General features: G+C 41.7%; 1 protein-coding gene across 1 annotated transcript in view; it reads right to left on the bottom strand.

Moving 5' to 3' along the window:
- LOC145393007 (uncharacterized) overlaps window positions 1–23,094 on the bottom strand; it is a 75,171-nt gene extending 52,077 nt beyond the window's left edge. Inside the window, exons 1-5 of the mRNA XM_080267324.1 lie at window positions 20,439–23,094; window positions 6,947–7,147; window positions 5,222–5,364; window positions 4,758–4,886; window positions 1,322–1,503 (exon numbers count right to left, since the gene is read on the bottom strand). Coding sequence (XP_080123450.1) covers window positions 1,322–1,503; window positions 4,758–4,886; window positions 5,222–5,364; window positions 6,947–7,147; window positions 20,439–23,094 — 3,311 coding nt within the window. The remainder of the gene's footprint in view (window positions 1–1,321; window positions 1,504–4,757; window positions 4,887–5,221; window positions 5,365–6,946; window positions 7,148–20,438) is intronic.
- Between the last annotated feature and the right edge of the window lie 490 nt (window positions 23,095–23,584).

The following is a 23,584-nucleotide window of genomic DNA, read 5'->3' as shown; positions in this document are numbered from 1 at the left end:
TCCATACTCAAATCACTCGCCGCTCCATTCAGTCACTTAAAGACAACACACAGCTGCATGCATGGCCTCCTGATATCCACCCCTCCGAATCCTATCTCCCTCGTGAGGACAGGGTCCACCTGGCCATGTTGAGATGTGGGCATCAACCAGCCCTCTTAAGTTACCAGAAGAGGCTGGACAACTCAGTCGCTGATGCATGTCCAGAATGCAACACAGCACCCCGTACTATTAAGTACATTGTGGAAGACTGCATTGCACACAATCACCTACACCAGCAACACAACATACACTCCTTGAGAGCTCTGTGGGAAAGCCCGGTCTCAGCCATGGCCTTCCTTAGGGACTCGGGGCTGTTCTGCCAGACTGCCTAGGGAACAACAACTACTACTACTACTGCTGATGTTGTGTCTGCATGTTAGTGTGTAAAGTGCTGTGCGTGTTCCATTGCATTTTATTGTGTGGGACTTCAACAAGCTGGGCTCAGGTCACCTGTGACTCTACTGAACGCAAATCTAAGATGGTGCCTGAGGAAGTCTGCAAGAGATCCTGCTCTAAGCCTAGCCAAGTGAACCTGATCATCTCTAGTTACAGACACCCCTGAAGAGTGAATCGAGGGGAAGAAAGGGGACTTGTAGTATGGTGTTTTGGTCGAGGTGTTGTACTACCCTGCCTGTGAAGCAAGTATGTAGGTGTTTCTTCATTGCTAGTACAGTATTATAAAGTCTGGAGGTGGAATACTGTTGTTGCTGTTGTTGTTGAGGAGGAGGAGGAGGAGGAGCAGGAACAGGAGCAGGAACAGGAGCAGGAGCAGGAGGAGGAGGAGAAGCAGGAGGAGGAGGAGATTAATAAGAATAAGAAGATGAAGATGCATAAGAATAAGATGAAGAAGAAGAATACTGGTGGTAGTAATAATAATAATAATATTAACTAGAACGGCACTCAGTAGAGCGCTTACCTCTGCCAAGGCCCAACACAAAAACGCCCTATCTCGCAGTGTTAAAGAAAGCGAAAACAAATTCCTGGATCCGCACCTTTATCCGGATCCGCACCAAAATTTAATGCAGTCTATTCTGGGCCATGGCCCATTCTTATACTGTACCAAGTTTTGTGGAAATCTGTCCAGTAGTTTTTGTGTAATCTTGCTCACAAACCAACCAACCAACAAATGGACAGGGGTGAAAACATAACCTCCTTGGTGGAGGTAATAATATAATTATATGAAGAAGAAGAAAGCAGAAGAAAGAAGAATGAAGAAGAAAAGACAAAAGGAAGTGTGTGGTCTTGAGGGTTACACCGAGGTATCTGGGAGTTTAAAACTTACTTGTATGGAGCTTCAACATCCTTGTGGGTCTTCATGTGAACCTCTAGCTGGCGGCGAGTGTGAAAGGCCAGTGTGCACTCAGGTAGAGAGCATATCCAGCATTTGGGCCTTTGGTGAAGACGAAGATGGGTGTTCAGGTTGTAGATTGTTGTGAATCTTCTCTGGCAGTTACTTTCTGAGCACTGTAAGCAAGTCAATGTATAATGTATAATCTTCTAGCTTGTCTCATGAGGACAAATGTTGATTACTAGAATGCTGCTGTGTAACCGAAAAAATGAGCCATACACTCCAAGTGTGTGCTGTGATGTTGCATTTCCACCAATGCAGCCAACACTCAGGCTGGAGTGTAAATCACACTGTACATTTTGTAATAACTGTCATCTACTTACCAAACTTATCAAAACATTAATACTCAAGTACAATGTCCATGGACAGAGTTTACTAAAACACACTCATAATTTGGCATGGACTTGCAAAACAGTAAAAAATACAGTACTGCCTGCAGTCTGGCTGAAGATATTCAAGGGGTTTTGTTTCCATAGTCTTACATGTAAGAATTACATTTTTTCTTTAAGCTTCCTAGTGACATAAAGCTCACATCAGCTAACCCAGTGAGAGAGAGAGAGAGAGAGAGAGAGAGAGAGAGAGAGAGAGAGAGAGAGAGAGAGATCCAGTAAATGACACAGATCACAGGGGATGAGGAAGGCACAGCTGGGGATTAACCCTTTAAGACCTATGGCTGTTCAATGAGTTACGGAAAATGTTGCATAAAGTCCTACGGCTGTCGATGGTACAGAGGCTACCAAAAACTAGTGGTGGGTAGCACCGCCTCTTTAATGACGTATACGGGACCTGCCGAATGGGAACTACGACATCAACCGGTGGGAGGCATGATCTGGCCCCCGCCCTGGGTGAGGGGACCCTCCCCTCCCCAGGCCATCTCTCCACCTCCCTCTGTCCTCTTGGATCCTGCCTTCTGTGTCCCCTTCCATCCAAACTACTCCCCCTACTCCCTCTAGACCATATTGAGTGTGTGTGGCAGACATAGTCCCTCCCTTTCCCCCCCTCCTGATGCCAGACATGGGGTAATCATAATCTGTAATCGAAACCGATAATAAACTTTTGTGTAATCGTAATCGTTATTGATTACCTAGGCATTTTTTTCAAAGTAATCGCAATCGTAATCGATTACTCTCATATTGTAATCATAATCATGGTTACTTTTATGATTACAAGGCCCCAGATAAGTTATTCTTCCACAAATACTCGTCATGCATGAAATACAGTAGTTCAGTCTCAAACAAATATACACCATAAAAGTCCATAAGGAATATGAAAACAAGAGTGAATTGTAGGTTATCACTTAGAAGCTTGCATATAATATCCTACCTAAGCTAGAATAATATCACCTGGGATGATCTCAGTTGGTAGAAAAGTTAACAGAATTAAAGGGTCAAAAGACAAAGTGAAGAAAAGTCTCGGAGCTTGAATTATTAAAACACATTTGTATTGCAAATTGGCAAAAAAATAAAGGAACAACTTACTGGACATAGCACAGTACAGTATATTTTTATCCAGAGTAACAGTCGCCATAGGTTCTGCAGAGCTTAACCCTATGTTCTTTCTTACGCAGGCAATTCTTATTAAAATGATTTGCATATAAGATATATATCCCTAGAAAATATCAGTTTTGTATTACTGAATGATGTTTTTGCTTTTAAAAACTAACCAGCTATTTACTTAATCAATGTCAAGTATGAAAGACACGTGTTCATAATTATATAGTGCATAACTGTACATGTAATCATGACTGTAATCATGATTACTTCTTATGTAATTGTAATCGATTACTCTTACTTTTACTGTAATCATAACTGTAATCGAAATCTGAAGTTTGCAAAGTAATCGTAATCGTAATCTATTACAGTACCCCTGTAATCGCCTGATGCCCGCCATACTCCCTCCACCTCTCTAGTCCCCTTTATTTCTCAAGGACATCCCATTCTTGCTCATAGTGTTTTTTTTTTTTTTTTTTTTTTTTCCCGGTCACCTGTGCAGTAACCATTAGACATACGAGTGAAATATATATCTTCTGGTGTGTAGAATAAAGCTTTCAAATCTGTAAGACCACAATTTACTTTGGTGCAATTTTTTTTCTCTCTCTATGGACAGGGGGCAACAATTATTATTTTTGATGTTCTTTGACGGTTGATACTGCAGTAACCTTGAGTTATGTGAGAGTGAAACATACGATTCAAGTGTGTAAATTCAAGCTCTTGAAACCTTTAAGAAAATTTTTTTACCTTGGTGAAGTTCAAAAACTGGACCCTTTTCGCAGTTCTGGGGATAGGGGGGATAGGAGATTTGTGGTCTTTAGGGGTTAAAACAAGAAAACGGTGGCTGGGATTCAAGATATGGAGGTGTGACAGCATGACATGAAAGCTTACAGCTAAATGAAGATAAGAAAGGGTGACTGAATGAAATGATGGAATAAAAACTGTTCGAGAATAAGAGGCATGAATGGATGAAAGGAAGAACTACAATTGATTCAAGATGGTGTTGTTGTTGTTACTGCATAATCCTGGTCTGCCTGTCTGAGCAGACCCGTCGAGAACAAGTGTCCATTCTTCTGTGGGGCTGTCCTACAAGTCCAGTATGGTGCATATACCATGTAGGGATCTAGCACTCCCTTGTGGTAGGCAGCACCTCAGGTTCTTATATACCAGTATATCATAATTCTGAGATAAGAAGGGGTGAATGGATGAAATGAGCAGCCAGCAATGATCTGAGAGAGAGGGATAGCTGGATTAAATAAAGGACTACAACTGACTGTGGCTGAAACGAAGGGCTACAGCTGATTCAAGATAGGACAGGTAACTGGATTAAATGAAGGACTACAGCTGATTCATGATAATGAGGAGTGACTGGATGATGTGAAGGACTATAGCTGAATCAACTAAGGACAGCTGACTGGATGAAATGAAACATTACAGATGATTCACATGATCATTTTCTTATAAGCATTCTGAATAGAACATGAGACACTGGGTCAGCAACACAGAAATAGAGATATAAAGTATTCATTCAAACCTCATATGACACCATGACTAGTACATTACAAAGGTCAGAAGAAATCAAGATGGAAGATGTAGGAACCAAATAAGTCAAGCCGTCTGTAATCAGAATCATGCTGGTAGTCTTCATACTCCTACATGACTATACAATTTAAGAGACAAACTTTGTACCGTACTGAAAAAGAGTAAGAGAGTCTCCCATTAAGTTTTTCACACAATGAATAATACTGCCTTCCAGAATCCACAGTAATCAGTAATATCAATGTATTTGAGAGGTTAACTGATTTTTGTACAGAATTACCACAGCTACGATACAAGAGCAGCATAAAGGAAGCTTATAGTAATGTTAAGAAAAAACTTACCACATAGTCTCTCCTCTTCAAATGTGTTTCAATGTGTCTCTTGAGTTTGTACCAGGTATAAAAGGCCCAGTCACAGTTGTCATAACTGCATTTATATGGCCGGATACCATTGTGGCTCAGGAGGTGGACCTGTTGCAAGAAACAATGCTATCAGTTCACAATAGTGGTCAATCCTTGTAACATCCCTTGTCCTCTGATTTATGTCCCCACATATACCAAAGACTTTTCCTCACTCCCTCTCCACCGAATGTGCACATGGAACATTGGATTTGTGTGTGTTTACATAGTTATAGTAAACACAATTTAGGTTCAATGTTTAGAGGAGTAAGAGGTGCAGAATGTGTGGACAGAGAGGACCTCTGTGAAAGATGATGGAAGAACAAGAGGACATGAGTTCAAGCTGAAGAAAAGTCAATGCCTTAGAGAGAGAGAGAGAGAGAGAGAGAGAGAGAGAGAGAAATTACCTTTAAGGATGACAGTTTAGGGAAGTGTTTGGGGCACTTAGGACACAACCAGCGCTTGCCTCCCTGCGGTGCCGGCTCACACTGCAGCGAGTCTAGATGGATACCAAGTTCCTCCAGTGCCTTGTTTGCAACCTCATCTGAAACTGCAGCTACAGTAACATATATAACAAGCTAATAATGCAGGGTAAAACCATCCAACCATCATCCCATCTTTAACTTGCTCATCAGGAGTTTAGATGCCTGGGGCTAGGCTACTTAATCCAGAAATTTGTGGTGAGTGACCATTTCCCCTGAGAGGCATTATGTAAACAATAAATCCCAACCAACCTTTGGATTTAAACACTTGCTGGCCAAACTGAAGAAGGGCTGTTACTCACGAGTTCACCAAGGAATAGCCAGAGAAGAAAAACATACCCAGTCTTATTTTACCATTTGCATGCTATACTGACACAAGAGGTTGAATGTTATGGCTTTCAGTCCAAAACAGCCACCTCATTAACTTGAGGATGTCACCTTATTTTACTTTATCTAACACCACCAACCTTTATTCAGCTTAGGATTTAAAGGATTATTCCCCCCAACCTAGACCTAGGTAGATCATATAGCCTTGCTAGGGTTACAGGAAAGTGCTACCCCTCTCAGCAAAGGCAGCTACCCAGGTGGGGTACTTGGTCATTCATACAATGCTGTACTGTAGTTTATGAAGTGCTGTAATTATTCAGGTATTCCTTTCATCCTGAGGGATCTCTCCAAAGCAGAATATATGTTCTAGCTTTCATCATTAAAGCTAATAATTATAAACAAACAAAATAAATAACAGAGTCCTTGGACTGAATGCATTAATGTAGATTGCTTCTAGCTTGAGGGGTCTTAAACTACAGTGGGGCACCAACTTTCGCTACAGCAGGATTCGCGGAATCCACTTTCGCGGCATGCACCAAATATTCCCTAACTTCCACTTTCGCTTGAAAAAAATCGATTTTCGCGCACAAATTTTGGGTTTGGGACAATATTTTGAACTTTGAATTTCCTGCACCGCCCGCCCGCAACCCACCGCCATCTTGAATGACGTCATGTCAACACTCTGTCCACCCATTCCCGCCATTGTGTACGAGCGTGCTAGCTCCATTGTGTTGGATTCTCACGGTTCAATGGCCTCTACTATACCTGGTAGTGTGGGGAAAAGGCCTGGTGGTGTGGGGGGAGAGCCTGGTGGTGTGCGGGGAGGGCCGGGAGGCAGTGGTGGTGATAAAAAGTGGCCGGGACATTCAAAGTCGGGAGGAAAGGCTCGGATACTTACCCCCAACATCCATTAAACACCTCAACCTGGTCTCTGTGGTATGTTTCTCCTCATATAATGTGTACTGTACAGTTTTTATTGTTTGTATCTCACAATGCAATGTACAATAGTGATTTGATGTACTGTATTGCAAGTGAAAATGAAAATCTGATCTTACTTTAGGATAACCGGGAACCAATTAGCCTTTTTGCCATAAAGACAATGCCCCAATTTTCGCTAATTCCACTTTCGCGCATTATTTTTGGACCCAATTAGGCGCGAATATTGGTGCCCCACTGTACACTGAAATATCATTGAAATTACCCACAATATTACTGGAAGGCATCCTTGGGCTGATAGGATGTACTATACCATTATTAATCAAACACTGGAAAAAAAAAAAAAAAAAAATCATAAAATAAAATAAAATAACAGACCCAACATACCTGTACACATATCTGGATTTTCATCATTAAGATCATCATCACTGACAGTATTGGTGGAGGAGGATGGAGACTGAGCCGAGGACTGTAGTAGCTCGGGTGTCACCAGGGCTGAGGCTGAGAGGGTATCCAGCACTGACGGGACAGAGACCATAGTAGGCGGGGCACCTGGTCGTAATGACACTCCCACACCTTCAGTTTTCACTGAGGAAATAGTGATGACCTGATAGAATCACAGGAGGCATCTTTACAAATTTAAAAATTAGAACCTGCAGCACAAATTCAACCTAACTTTTTTATCTGAATCAACTCCTGCATACCCACACACTAAAACTTATGTAACCCTTTTCAGGGAATGTGTGTGTGTGTGTGTGTGTGTGTGTGTGTGTGTGTGTGTGTGTGTGTGTGTGTGTGTTTTTCTCAGTTTATCATTCAGACCTCCTTTCCCACTTTGGGGCAAGGTGAGGAGTAGCAATGTCCAGACAGCCCAAATTTGCCCTCCAATGGGCCACACTTCCATTAACTCACCATTCAAGCCCCTGGAATCCTGGCTCTATCTGATACACCAAAAATATTCACCACGTTCTGTAGCTTCACATAAACGTATCTAATAGAGTCAATCCGGACGCTGTCACATTAAAAAGGGGTGCCAAGTCCCTGATCATGCGCTTCTCCCCGCAATATCTGTCCAGCCAGCTCGATTTCTTGTCAGTCCTATAGCCTCACCGAATTCAAAACCTCTCTTCCTCACACACTCATCCACCATATCCCTCCACCTTCTCCTTGGCTTCCCTCCTTCAAAATCGCTCAGATATACCCTTTTCACCACTCTATTGTTATCCATTCTCTCCACATGACCATAACACCTCAGTACATTCTTTGATTCTGGCGTCCATAGACTTCCTCCCTCCACGTCTTTCAAAAATCACATTATTTCGTATCCTATCCACTCTCTGTGCTCCACACACATTCCTCAGCCTTCTCATCTCCACTGCTCTCACTCTTGACTTTTCATTTTCATGACACACCACAGTCTCACATTCGTATGTTAAAGTTGGCACTAACACTCCTTCATGTAAGCCTCGTGCAGCTGCAATACTCATGCCTCTGTTTCTTATCAAAGCCTTCATTGCACCAGCTACTTTCCTACCTTGGGTCACTCTACTTTCCACTTCTTTTGCACATTTTCCTCTCTATCACCGTACCTAGGTATTTGAATTATCTCACCAATTCCAGTTTCTCTCCATTCATTATAACATCGCACTGGGAGTCACCTTCCCTCTCAATAACCATCACCTTACTCTCTTCTACATTTACACTCAAGGCACGACGCTCAAAGACATCAGCAAAACTCTACAACAGTCTACCAAGTTCTTGTGCAGTATTTGCAAGTGGTACCGAGTCACCTTCATACAACATATTTGGAATATTCCATCCTTCACCATTCATTACCAATGCCATCCCCCTCTCCATTACTCATATTTTTACTTCTCTCATCACCCCATCCATACATATACTGAACTACCATAGAGACATCATACAACCTTGTTGCACCCCCACAACAATCGTGAACCATTCACTTAGATGCCCATTAACCCTTACACGTTTCACTACCGGGTACCATCATAAAAACTCTTGACAGCACCTAGCAGCTTACCATCTACACCGTACATGTGCAAAACCTTCCACAATACTTCTCTGTCTACTTTGTCGTATGCTCCTTCCAGATCCATGAATGCCATAAACACCTTATAGTCCTTCTCACAGGCCTGCTCCACTATCTGTCTCACTGCGATAATTTGATCCACACATCCTTTGCCACTCCTAAAGCCACTTACTTAATCTATAGAAAACATGGCACTTGGCTATGAACAGATAGATCTATAGGAAATTTATGATAAAATAAGAAACTTCCTAACTGCATCCCATTTGATTTGTGTGGGCACCTAGAAAATGTTGGTACTCATTTAACCCCTCCATGGCCATGGGTCCGGAATTTTATGTATGCCCATGGCTGATGCTGGAGCCATTTTCTGAAGTTTCGAAAACTGATCTTTTTTTTATATGCCATATTGAAGAGGAAGTTCTGAGACACCTGACAGTGTAAATTTCAGCTTCCTAGACCCATCCTGTGGCATGCAATTGAATGCGGAAGTTACATAAATTTTGGCAGCTGATACTAGTAACGCATAGGTACTGCAGTGATGCAACATCGCACTTTTTTTTTACCAAAAAACATTGTCAATGGTGCTGAAAAGGTGTGACGTAACTATATATGTGTATTTTGAAGTTTTTCAGTACTGATACATAATATACAAGGTTTGAATGTAAAAAATTATATTATGAATTTATTTGCATTTTTCGGTGTTTATTGTGTTTATGGTAGTATCGACTTATTTGTGTAGTCTGGGTGATGGGGTTCATTGGAAAAGGGAGGTGAGAGTGTCAGTTTTCAGACCTAAATAAGATAAACATCATCCCTTCAGTGTACAGGCTGAACAGTGAGGATTGAATTGCGTGACAACTTGCCATACGCACCTCACATGAGCTGATTAGCAGGAAGGAAAGGAAGGCCTTTTCATCCACGAAAGCATCACGTGAACATGGAAAACTTTCCTGTTATGCTTGTAAAAGGCAAAGAATATGTAAATTGATTCAAAACAGTACAACAAACTTGAGCAAATAGGTAGGGATGCCAAACAAAAATTTTTCTTTTATTTTCATGTCTTTTTTGTTTATTGTTGGGTTTATTTATAATCGTAAACAGGGTGGTTGTGTGTGATTCGCAAGGGAGGAGAAAGATATTTTCTGTCTGAGTCAAGATAATGGGTGTAACTACGTGTGTTTAGGTATGGCCATGAGTGAAAAAATCGTACATCCACTCGTTAAGGCAGCAGGTGGTGAACTGACAAATGAGGCATGAAAGCGTGAAGTGAAGGTCAGTCTCATGTCCCTGATGTTCGTTCACCTCCCAAAAGTTTTCACAGTTTTCTACAAGTAACACTGCATCGAATGATCCAAACCAGTACAACAAACCTGAGCAAACAGGTAAAGATACCAAGGCAAAAATGTATTTTTCTCTTATTATAATGTCTTTTTTGTTTGTGCTTGTATTATTTCATAATCATAAACAGGGTGGTTGTGTGTGTTTTACATGAGAGGACAAAGATGATATCTTCTGTCAGGGTTGAGATGATGGGTGTAGTTGTGGTTGTTTAGGCATGGACAGGAGCAAAAAAGTTAAAAATCCACTTTTTCAGCAGCAGGCTCTGAACTGCTTGATGGGATGTATGGGAGTGTTGCGTAGGTCAGTCTGAAGACGTTCAGAACGTTCGTTCACTTCCCCAAACTTTTTGCCATTTTTTATAGGCCGTGCTCAAATGACGCCAGCGGCCATTTATTGGCTAAACGTCATTCAACACCGGCGGCCACGAAGAGGTTAATACCATATGTACAGTAGTCTGTTAGGCTATTACACTTCGGCAATCATGAAGGAGAGAGTGCAATTTAAGGCCAGGCTGAAGTAAAAAAGAGTAGGAAACACATATACTGTGACCCGTTAAATGGACTACTGTGACCTATTTAATGGACAATGATCATTATAGTCAAGAATCAGTGGCCTCTGTAGTGTCCATTAAATCTGATATCCTATCTATCAATCTCTGTTAATGTGAGGATCTACTATACTGTACTTCTGACATTCTTCTCCAAAGACCGTCTACATTCAGCTGTAATATGTTTATGCATGTCTGAGGCAGTGTGTGTCTGTGTTTTCGGTGTAGTGTTTGTGTACAGGGAATGAGTTGTGATGTCTGTGGCTGTGTAAGTTGCGGAGGGGGGGATTGCTAGAGGGAGTGAAGGAAGTTGTGGCTGGTGTGACAGGAGTATTTGTGGATGTGTTGCACCTGTCACATACCCATGTACTGAGGCACTGTCTGGCATTTGTTAGTGTAGTGCATGTGATACGGATCCATTTGCTCCATAAAGTGAACTGAGCAGATCCATGTACAGGTATAACCCAGTTTAACAATGTAATTGGTTAGGTAAAACCCGTTGTTAGGCAGGGTATGGTATTGTATGTCAGGGTGGTTTTAATATGTAAAGTAACGGGATGCCTTTTTCAGCCTCAGGTTTCCCCCCCAACCAAGTTTAAAGCCAATCTAAATAGCCTCACAGCTGTAAAAGAAGCTAACCTAGGCCTAACACCTGTAATTAACTCACTAAAACCAACAAATAAAATCTGAAAATCATCAACTATAAGTCTGGAAAAAAACGGTAAACTGTACCCCAAAATGACAATGTTCACCCCATCTATGGCTAAAACACATTAAGTCTAAGAACTGTTTACAAATCAACCTAAACACAATTTTTGTCTAAAACATCATCAAAATTGGTAAAAAACAAAACAAAACCCATCATTAAACCAGGGTTTGGCCATCGTTAGGCGGGGTATGGTGGTATTTCTACCTCGATCGTTCAGCCAGGGTATCATATATCGAGGTATAGGCCTACCTGTATATCCTTCAGGTAAGAAATATAACGACTTGCAATACTGCAACGTACGTACAGTAATAATGGATGACACTGACCAAAAACGGGCATACTGAAATGAGATTGAGAAGACTGGTGTGCAATGCCACAGTGAGAAGACTGCAGAATCATGAGTAAGCCTACACATGAAAATTTCACTACCAGGTATGTGTATTAGCAAGGCAATGCGTAAAGGTCAACACTTATCATGCATGCATGGAACTTTACTGTACCTTCCAAAGATTTTTTTTTTTTTTTTTTTTTTTTTTTTTTAATGCAAGGAAGAAGGAACCAATGGTTAGAAGCCCACAAGAATGTTCCCTCCAAGAAAAATGAAAAACAAAGCAGAACCAAATTAAAGTTCTGTTCGAGATGCCTGGACACACTGCATTTGACAGACTGGAGGTCATGGGCTATAGGAAATAGACTGAGGAACACAGTTCCAGAGTACTGTACAGTACCACAGTACATAATATGGTTTAATTTTCCTTTGTTTCAGTGTACTCTGTGACTTTATATCCTCAAACTGGAAATGGGGGAGGGGGGGGAGGGATGTCTTCCCTATGGCATTTCTGTCAAAATGCATCTTTATGGAGATTTCAATATTGTCCCGTAAGTAATTTCTCCGACAGTCACGCATGACCTTCACCCTGCGATAGCTTCTATCCCCAGCAACGCAGAGGCAGTTGAGGAGGTCTACACTACACCTTCTCCTTAAGCCTTAAGCTAAGCTGCTTTTCAAGGTCTGAGTGGCTTTCAAGGTTAGGTTAAATTGGCTAATGACACTGGAGGGAGGGGTCTGTTCCATACCTGACTTTCAGATGACATTTAATTTGATTTTGTTGATTCTCTTCCGAGTGTGACTTCACACACCTCTAGGGGTAGGAGTCACTTGCAACAAAACTAACGTATCTGAAAATCAACTGAACTACATTTTAAAAATTTCAATATAAAATACTGTAAGTGAATTCGGTATTGCCGTGCAATACAAAGTCCCCTATTGGATGATAACCATACATATGTAATTGACCCTGGGAGTAGATGGTTGGTTGTTCCATGTGACACACTGTCATGGTGTAAGGAACATGCATGTGGAAGTTATGGCTTAAGCAACGTTGGGTCTGGTTAGTACTTGGATGGGTGACCGCCAGGGAACACCAGATGCTGTTGGCATCCCTACGTGTCAAGTGGGGTTGGTGGAGGATTAGTGCCCCTCCCTGTAAAACAATTAACTCTAAGCCCTTGGCCACCCTGTTTGGGATACATGGCGTCTGGCAATGATGATGATGATGACAAATGTAGGTATGGCTGTTAAGTATGGCAGCACCCAACTTTGAGTCCCAAGTGTGACCTTGACCTTGGAAGTAGATGGCTGGTCGCTGCGTGTGACACACCGTCATGGTATGTGGAACAATTGTAAAATTATATCAAAATCTGTCCATGCATGTGGATGATACAGAGCAGACATGAAATTGCAGATGGACTGACGTACTTATGGAACTGAACAAACCTATAGTCCCCAACCGGTTTCATCGATAGGGTACTAATAAATACATAAATAAAAAAGTAAAATACATGGGTGCAACAAAGTAAAAATAAATTCAAACTATGGGGTGTGGAGCCAAAGTGAGAAACGGCAAGGATTGGGTGGTGGAGGATAAATGGGAAAGGGAGGAGTGAAAGGCAAATAATGGGGGAGTGGAGAGAAGGCAATTAATGGGGAGTGGAGAGAACCGTACGAGAAAATGAGACTGGGAATGCTTGTGACTTAGAATCCGGAACAAGCTGGACTAAGTTCTCACGTTGGGTCTGGGAAGATTTTTCCCAAGGTACAACAGAAGAATATAAGGCTTTATAAAAAAGAAATGTGACGATGACTAGCTACCAGGAAGATCACAAGAATGCATATTTTAAAACATTTGCTCTTAGCTTCCTCAGTGTCAGAGGAAGCTGGGCAATTTCAAAAGTTCACAAAGGGGGGAACCCCATGGTAGGGACCTATGAGCTTCGCGGCTATGAGCCAATAGGTGGAAGGTGGTACACTGCGACTAGTACCCTTCCAACACAATCTTTCACACAGGAACAGTGGGAGCTAATGGGTTAAAGACTGACAAATCTATTTTGCTGAGGGAACATGGAGTGGTCTTTAACCTTTTTGCTGATGATACTCAGTTTTATTTGTCTATTAATAATGTACTGGACACTGAAACCGTGTTGACTAGGATTATGGGAGACATTAAGAAATGGATGGATAGTAAACAACAAAAATTGAATGAAGATAAAACAAAATGTGTGATTACTGGTAAAAGGGGTGTCCTGAGAGGGTTGAATGGTTTGCAGGCTTTTAGTATTAATGGAAATATTGTCAATGTATCTGAGAAGGTCGAGGACTTAGGTGTGATTACTGATAACCATATGAATTTCAACGAACAAATAAATGGAACTGTAAAAGTGGCATGATGAAATATTGCCTTTATAAAGAAATATTTGGATGTATATTGTTAAGACGCTTCTACATAACTATGTCATTAATAGATTAAATGACTGTAATTCTCTGTACTACAATTTGCCTAAATATCAACTGAAGAAAATGCAAGTTATTATGAAAAAACAGCTAGATTAATAATGAATTTGCCGGCATATGAGAGGATTACACCAGCTCTCATTGAACTACACTGGTTGCCAATTAAGCCTAGAATCATATATTAAATTTGTGTTATAACATACGTGGCAATGGAGACTGTGAAACTGGATTATATACTTAAGGAAATTATTACAACCATCTGAATTACAGACAGATATTGTAGTAAGACATGCTTCTGATAGCTATAGACTCTTAGAACCAAGGTGTAACACAGACATTGGTTTTAGAGCCTTTAAAAATTGTGCCCCAGACTATATAATAGACTACCAAGTGCTGTTAAGAGCAGTAATAATGTGGATCTGTTTAACCCCTTAACCGCGGGGCGTCACTTTCGTGACGCTCGGGCGCAAGGGATCATACCACGGGGCTTCACTTTTGTGATTCTGTGTTATTTTGAATTCACCTGGGCTTTCAAGTGGTGGCATGTATCATCTGTCACTACTGCCAGTGTCCAGCTATAATCAACGTTGCTAATGTCATCTGTACTCCCATCCATTGTTGACAATTTAGCCATTTTTCCCCTGTCCTTGACTCCACTCCTTACTTCCCCTCCATTACCCTCTCCTCCTGCCTGTCCAGCCGCACCGCCCTATGCAAATCCTGCCCAGATTTTTCCACTCATTTCATCCATTGAAATGTGCCCTATGCCCTATTCTTGTACAATATAATATATAAAAAAAAAAAGAGAAAAGGTAATTGATACTGCCATACACCTGGAATGGGCTAATTATCACCTGGCAACACCCAAGTGCACTCATTCGCTAATTTCCCTTGTTTATTTACCCTTGAAATATGCCGTACGACCTATTCTCGTAATAAAAATATATATAAGAAAGGAAGGGAGAAGCCTAAGTGATATTTACATTCACCTGGAACAACGTAATTTATTACCGGTATGTACTGTCTAGATTTCCTGCCAATCATTTCACAGTATACAAATTAGCAACTGTCACTACGCTGACATTGTCAACCCTTCCCTGCCCATATACAGTACGTTATCTGTACTCCCATTCATTGTTGACAATTTAGCCATTTTTCCCCTGTCCTTGACTCCCCTCCATTACCCTCTTCTCCCACCTGCCCAGCCATGCCGCGCTACGCAAATCCTGCTCGGATTTTTCCACTCATTACATCCATTGAAATATGCCCTATGCCCTATTCTTATACAAAATAATATATATAAAAAAGAGAAAAGGTAATTGATACTGCCATACACCTGGAATTGGGTAATTATCACCTGGCAACACCCCATGTGCACTCGTTCGCTAAGTTTCCCTGTTTATTTACCCTTGAAATATGCCGTCTGACCTGTTCTCATAAGCCTAAGTGATATTTATATTCACCTGGAACTACCTAATTTATTATGTATTGTCTTGATTTCCTGCCAATCATTTCACAGCATATAAATTAGCAGCTGTCACCAAGCTGACACTGTCAACCCTTCCCTACCCATAATACGCCACATCATTCAGTTTACTGTCGTCTTTCAAGGTGAAAACATGTCAGATTCGCACCCCACCATTTCCGCTGCTTCTGAGCCTACTGCAAAGGGCCCTGTGACCTCTACCCCTACTAAACCTTGTGTGGGAAGGGGTAAAGGACTAAGTGACTGCTGTGGAACGTGAACTGGCTAATTTATCCATGATAATGATGGACAGTGACTACGATCTTTCTGGTGAATCATGTGATGAGCCAGTGCAGGATATGGTGACAGGAACTCCCAGAACAAGTACTTCAGTGTCCCAAGATCGTCCTGGCTCCAAGGGAAAGGAGACCTTAGTTACTGCAAGTGACAGTGCATAACATAGTGTAAATAAAATAGAAATGTAAATAATGTAAATAAAATAGAAAATGTAAATAGAAATGTAAATAATTACTAATATGAGAATATGAGTATAAATACTTGGAGTAATGACAGTGAAAGTGAAAGCTTCGCTTTCTATGCTAGTTTACTGAACGAGAAAGTGAATGCCCGGAATGAAAATAAACTACTAGTAGTGAAGGAAACTAATGGATAAATATTGTATATATAAATAAGTGTAATAAAGTACTAGAAATATGAAGTGTGAGTGTGTTTACAAATAATAAATGACAGCTCTGCCTCAGAATACCAGTGGGGAACGAGAAAAGGTGGAAAGCTCGTATGCGCTCCTAATTTACATTGCTTTCAGTGTTTGTTTTTTTTTGGAGTGTGGATTCCAAACTACCGTACTTGAAATTCACAGAATAGTGTTTCTAGCGATAATATCTGGCAGTGGTAATCATATTACGAGGTGTTGGGAAGTGTAAAGTGGAGACTTCGTTACCCAACTTCAGAAGTCTCCACAGGTCCTACAGTAGTCGATGAAGGCTCAACAAACATCCCAGGAGAAAGCTGAAGGTATGTGCCATATGCATATGTAATTATAATATTCAAGGACTAATAACAGATTTTTGGCAAATATTTTTAAAGAGTCAGTTGGAGCGTAATTATCCCCGCGGGACGGGCACGAAGCGCTTCCGACGTCCCTGCGGTTAAGGGGTTAAAAAGGAGGCCAAAAAAATTCTTGTTTAGTGACTGCTATGATATGGAAGACAAGTGTATTAGAGATTATTATTATGTATTATGAAACTTTGTAATGTGAACAATATTAAATTGACAGAAGACATTATTGTGTTATTATGTGTAAATCAGTATGACTGTTATTTACTATAGTGTCAGGGTGAGTATTAAGAGTCTTATGTCAAATGTATCACATTATTGAAAGTGGGCATTACTGAATCGCAGTTACCGGTACGGTACTAGTTTTTAATACTTTTAAGTAAGCATAACCATGTTTTTTTACTATTAATTTTACTGTTAAGTTTTATTATTATTACCAAGTCCTAGATTTATAATCTTCTTTAATATTAAGTTTATAATGCAATAATTGTATCAATACATGTTATATTATTTTGGAAAATATTGGCAGCTCTGCAGAGCGCCACATGTTGGTGGAGTGGAGCCAACCAAATAAAGATGAATGAGGTGTGGCAGAGTGGAATGAGAGACTACAAATGTGTCAGCACAAGGTGTATGTATGTCAAGTTCAAGTCTGAGAAGGTGAAAGTGGCAGTGATTGTAGTGTATGCACCGTGTGAGGACAGGAACAAGAGAGAGAAAGACAGGTTTTGGGATGACCTGAGTGAAGTAATGGGAGAAATGCGCAGGAGCTATAAAGTGATCGTGATGAGGGATATGAACGGAAGAGTAGGCACTGGTCCTGAGGATGACATAATATGTTGTTATGGAGTACCAGGAGAAAATGATAATGGGAATCGATTAAAGGATATGTGTCAGTAGAGGAGGTTGTGCATTTGTAAATCGTATTTCAAACACAATGATGAACATAAATATACATGGTATAGAGGAAATGAGGATCGTGTTAAAAGAAGCCTGATTGATTACGTGCTCGTAGAGAGGTCAATGATGGGAATGGATGCTGATACGAGGGCTGTGACAGGACAATGTGGTGGTCTGTCAGATCATATGACTGTGGTATGCAAGATAAAGCTGAGAGGAGTGAGGTGGATCGAGAGAGAGAGAAGCAGTCAGGGAAAGACTGAAAGTTGAGAAGCTGAGGATCAAAGAAATGGCAGATGATTACAGGACCAAAGCAGAGGACGAGTTAGAATCAGTGAACTGGAATGAGTTGGATCTGGACAGTCTGTGGAATGCACATAGGGAATTGCTTAGTTAGGAATGCTAAAGTGGTGTGTGGTGTGGCAAGATTATCAACAAAAAGGGTAGAGCATGGTGGGATGAGGAGGGTAAGAGAGCGGTGGAGGAAAAGAGGAAGAAGTGGCTGAAGTGGTTACAGGATAGAGGTTCAGTTGAAATAAGAACTGAGTATATTAAGAGCAAGAAGCACGTAAAGAGATTAGTGAAGAGGAAAAAGGAGGTAAATGATGATCTGGGAAGAAAAATGAATGCGAACTACTCTGAAAATAGGAAGTTATTCTGGAAGGTGTGGAAATGTAGCAGTGAAAGCAGAAAGAAATGTGATGGTGTGAAGGATGTAGGTGGTAGGTTACTCACCCATGGAGATTAAGTAAGGACCAGATGGAAAGAATATTTTGAAAGCCTGATGAATGGGAATAGAGAGAGCAAGGCGGCTGTAAACATGATTGGTTTTGGGGGTGTGCAGAGATGAAATGTAGTGCCAGGAGACGTGACACTCGCACAGGTGAAGAGTGCTGTGAAGTGGCTGAAAAATGGGAAAGCAGCTGGGGTTGATGAGGTGTATGCAGAGATGCTTAAGTGTAGTGGAGAGAGTGGAATGAAGTGCTTGTTGGAGATATGTAAGAAGGCATGGATGAGTGAAACTGTGCCTACAGAGTGGAAAAAGGCTGTGATTGTGTCCCTGTACAAAACTAAAGGTGAGCGAAGAGAGTGCAAGAATTATCGTGGCATAAGTTTATTGAGTGTGGCAGGGAAGGTATATGGAAGAATTATTATAGAGAAAGTGAGAAAGATATCAGAAGTCCTAGTGAGTGATGAACAGGGTTGTTCTAGGAGTGGCAGAGGATGTGTGGATCAAGTATTTGCAGTGAGACAGATAGAGAAGGCTTGTGAGAAGGACCATACAGTGTTTATGGCTTTCATGGATCTGGAAAAAGCATATGACAAAGTAGGATTGTGGAAAGTGTTCTGCAAGTATGGTGTAGATGGTAAGCTGCTAGGTGCTGTCAAGAGTTTTTATGATGGTAGCGAAGCATGTGTAAGGGTTAATGGGCATCTAAGTGAATGGTTCACAATTGATGTGGGCTTGTGACAAGGTTGTGTGATGTCCCCATGGTTGTTCAATATATATATGGATGGGGTGATGAGAGAAGTAAAAACACGAGTAATAGAGAGAGGGATGGCGTTGGTAATGAATGGTGATACATGGAATATCTCAAATTTGTTGTATGTTGATGATGCAGTACTGCTTGCAGGTACTGGACAAGAACTCAGTAGGCTAGTGCAGAGTTTTGCTGATGTCTGTGAGAGTCGCACCTTGAGAGTAAATGTTGAAAAGAGTAAAGTGATGGTTATTGAGAGAGAAGATGACTCCCAGTGCAATGTAACAGTGAATGGAGAGAGACTGGAATTGGTGAGAGAGTTCAAATACTTGGATACAGAGACAGAAAAGAGAGGAAAATGTGCAAAAGAAGTTGAAACTAGAGTGACACAAGGAAGAAAAGTAGCTGGTGGAATGAAGGCCTTCATAAGAAACAAAGGCCTGAGTGTTGCAGCTGCACAAGGCTTACATGAGGGAGTGTTAGTGCCAACTGTAACATATGGGTGTGAGACTATGGTGTGGCATGTTAATGTAAAGTCAAGAGTAAGAGCAGTGGAGATAGGAATGCTGAGGAATGTATGTGGAGTACGGAGGGTGGATAGGTTATGAAATAATGTGATTCGTGAAAGGTGTGGAGTGAGGAAGTCAGTGGACACCAGCACCGAAGAGAGTGTCTTGAGATGGTATGGTCATGTGGAAAGAATGGATAACAATAGAGTGGTGAAAAAGGTATACCTGACCGAATTTGAAGGAGGAAGGAGGTGAGGTAGGCCAGGGAGAAGGTGGAGAGATGTGGTGGATGAGTGTTTGAGGAAGAGAGGTTTGGAAGTCGGTGAGGCTATGGAACAGACAAGAGATCGAGCTGGCTGGATGAATGTTGTGAGGAGAAGTGCATGATCAGGGATTTTGGCACCCCTTGTGAGCATGGCAGCGTCTGGATAGATTCAATCGGATACGTTTGTGTGAAGCAGCAGAATGTGGTGAATGTTTTTGGCATATCCAGTAGAGCCAGGATTCCGGGGGCTTGAATGAGGAGTGAATGGAAGCGTGGCCTATTGGATTGGGCAAGTTTTTGCTGTCTGGACATTGCTACTCCTCACCCTGCCCTTGGGTGGAAAGGAGGCCCAGATGATGATGATGATGATAAGGATTTGTGTCCAGCATCCTCAGCGTGGGATGGACCTGGGCAATTTCAAAAGTTAATAAACGAGTGAGTCCCCGGGATAGGGACCTATGAGCTTCACGACTAAGTGCTGATAGGGGGAGAGAAGTACTATACACCTAGTGCCCTTCCAGCACAATCCCTCACACAAGAACTGTGGGAGGTAATGGGTTAACATACTGGAACAGTACAACTACAGCAGTCATACTGCTGAGAGAGAGAGAGAGAGAGAGAGAATGAATGAATCTGCATTATCAACAAATTTTTATGTTCATGTAAATATCTCTTACACCCAATCCTTAATACAGGTACAATAATAGAGTACTGTATTAGTATCAAATGTTTTTAACTACTTACAGTGTGATTTGTCGACTGCCACCGAAGATGTTGCGATACGAACTGGTTTCTCTGTTCTTGCTGAAGGTATGGATGTCTCCCCCTGGATCTTCTGTGTTACCAGACTGGACATGGAGCCTTTTGCTGCTGTTAACACTGTTCCAGCGATGGCTGAAGACACTGATCCTGGCACGATGACTGACCCAGTTGAAGGTATGGTTGTTAATATTGGGGTTGTGCCAATAACTGCTGGTCGGATAGCCGTGCCAATGGCACTGGCAGCAGCTACTGGTACTCTGCTTGTTCCAGTCAAGCTGCTTGTATTTGGCAATGTGGAAGTAATGGAAGTCCCAGCTACTGCTGCTTGTCGTAATAAAGCCAGCTGTCCCTGCTGTGTCCTTGATATTGGCGCCTTCACTTCCTGTAATACTTGGTTGATTTCAAAATTCTGAGGGCCAAGACCTGACTCCTTCCCCTGACCTTTAGAGTTACGATTTGTGCCTTGCTGGTGGACTTCCTGAATGAGTCTATGAGCTGTGTGAGCTGACCTCAAAAGCTGTTGAGGAGTTAGCCCAAGAGGATCCAAGTGTGGTTCACGTATACTTGACACAGCACGCACAAGGTCACAAGTGTTGATCTTAAATACAGTGTGTTCATTATTTGAAGATACTATGTTCACTGTTGTGAGATTTGCTTTGCGATCGACAGTTATTGTTATGTTTGCAGTCCCAGGCTTTTGTGCTGACTGAACTGTTACCATTTTGAGTGGAGCAAATGTCAATGCTGAACCTTCCTTTGAGGTTGCAATACTTTCTGCAGTTGTGACTTGATGCTGTGATGCTTGTGTCACTGGTAACTGCTGACTATTAGAAATAAGTGGACGAAGGATGAGTGCAGGCCTTGGCAGATGAGAAGTGTCTGTAGTAGCAGTGGTGGACGATGTTGACACTGCAGTGGGAAGTAAGGTGACAGAAGGGCCTGCCAACTTAAGCTGAACTACTCCAACAGGCAATTTCTTTATTTCCGCTCGAACTGGACCTGAGGGTATTTTCAACAGGCTCTTCTGAGGAATGCTGATTGTGGATGTTGTTGCAGTGGCAGTCACTGCAAGGGCAGAACTACATGTAACAGTAGGTGTCATACTGAGAACAGAACCACAAGAAACAGGAGTTGTTACAGCACAGTTAGGTACAGCTGGCAGACATTTTATCTTTGTGACATCATTCGTGTGTAAATCACTAACTGAAGTTGGTGCCTGGATTGATGAAGCAGAATTTGCAGAGGTAGTAAGGAAAGTTGTCTGGGGAGGTGGCATTGATGACGCGGAGTGACTAGAAGCCACAGACACACTTAATGAAGTGGAAACTTTATCATGGGTATCTCTGTTTTCTCTCGGTTCTAATTTGACTAAAAATGTCCCTGGTGAAATACTTCTCTCCAGTTTTGGGGGAGTCTTACTTAGATTTTCCAACATATCATTTGAATCTGGACCAGTAATTTCTAATGTGTCATTTGAGGCATCCATTGCCAAAATACTTGAAAGCTTGCTGTCCACTTCACTGTTTGGACTAGTCAGCAAGTCTGGTGGAAGAGTGCTGTTATCCTCACAACTTCTGCTACTGAAAGGCATAAATATGAAATCCTCAATTTGACTCTGAACTTGGCTTCTTTGAGCTTCAGATTTAACTGGAGTCTCTTCAAAACCAAGTGGTCGTGATGCCATATTTTCAATCTCCTGAGGACTCATCAACTTAATAGGCTGCATGTTATTAACCATTAAGTCCAGCTCATCTGATGTGTCATGATCTCTGACTGGTTCTTGCGAAGTTTCTTGCAGTGGCACACTACATGTCATCCCCTCAGACAACTGGTCACCACCAGGTCCTGGAGTGGTTGGTTCTTTTTTTTCTGCAGACACTGCAAGCAGCAGCTCCTGGGCATGTCTGGCCCATTCCTCATGAGCTCCAGGAAGTAGTAGCTCTTCAAACAAACCTCTGTCCTCAGCTTGCAGGGATGGCAAACCATCTGACTTCTTACCTCCATTCTTTTTGTTAGGATCAGTCAATAACAGTTCTTCAAAGAGCCCTTTATCTACCTGCATCAGTGTCTCTAACTTCTTGGTAAAACTGTTACGTCGGCTGCCACTACCACTTAAACTGTCACCATCAGGAAACGTTAACTGATTTGGCAATAAAATACCAGATGTACTACCGGTCTCACTTACATTATCTTTAGTAAATATCAAACCATTATCCTGGCCACTGACATGAAATTGAACACCTGTTTTGAGGTTGAAAAAGTCATTGATGTCAACTTCAGACGGTTTGATTTCTGTGTCGAAGTCGAAGCTTGAAAGACTGTCACTACGAGTTTTCAACCATTCTTCTATGTGTTGAAGGTCTGCTCCTAAGTCTGAGGTTGGATCAACGTCCTCATCAGCTGACCTCAACATCCCACTAATAACATTATCACTGTCACAATTTCCCATTCCTTCACTATCACTGATGCTGCCGCCATGTTGACTTGTTGAGTTACTTATGGAGGACGTTCTGGATAGCGATGCCATTCCTTGCCCCTCACTACTTGCCAGGTCACTACCCCCATTCTTAAGAATGAAGACACGTGTAACCTCACCAACATCGTCGCGTGAAATGTTTAGGGTTCCGTTGTGTGACATGTGAACCCCCGTCTCGGAGTTGCCTGTGGGGTCTTCCGAGAGCACGCGATCAATGGCAAGCTCACGCGCTAGTCCGCGCCCTTTGTTACTCTGTAGGCTATTCTCGACGAAACCCAAAACGAGTCTCTACCATTTGCCTTGTCAGTAAAGCTCAAAAACTAGTGGTGATCTTTGTTTACAATCGGAGTTTCTCATTAATAGCATGTGTCACAAAGTGATACTGGTCATGGGACCAGGTACTTACTACCTAATTATATTAAAGTTTTCAAAGGTATGATATTATGCTTCAACAGTTGTACATTGCAGACGAAGCTATGAATGAGATTAGAAACGAGTCTATAGAATGAGTGAAGTTATCAATAAAGTTTAATTTGTATGTACTGTTATTATCAAATGTAATGTATGTTTCTATCAGAATACTGGTATGGTAAATTTGAGAAGTTACTTTAATTCATCAAGAAATGATTGCGCAAGTTGAGGGATGCGTCCC

The sequence above is a fragment of the Coenobita brevimanus genome, chromosome 23, assembly GCF_032717465.1.
Source record: "Coenobita brevimanus isolate Jiangsu-jjx chromosome 23, ASM3271746v2, whole genome shotgun sequence".
Lineage (NCBI taxonomy): Eukaryota > Metazoa > Arthropoda > Malacostraca > Decapoda > Coenobitidae > Coenobita > Coenobita brevimanus.
This window is presented reverse-complemented; position numbering and strand designations above follow the sequence as displayed.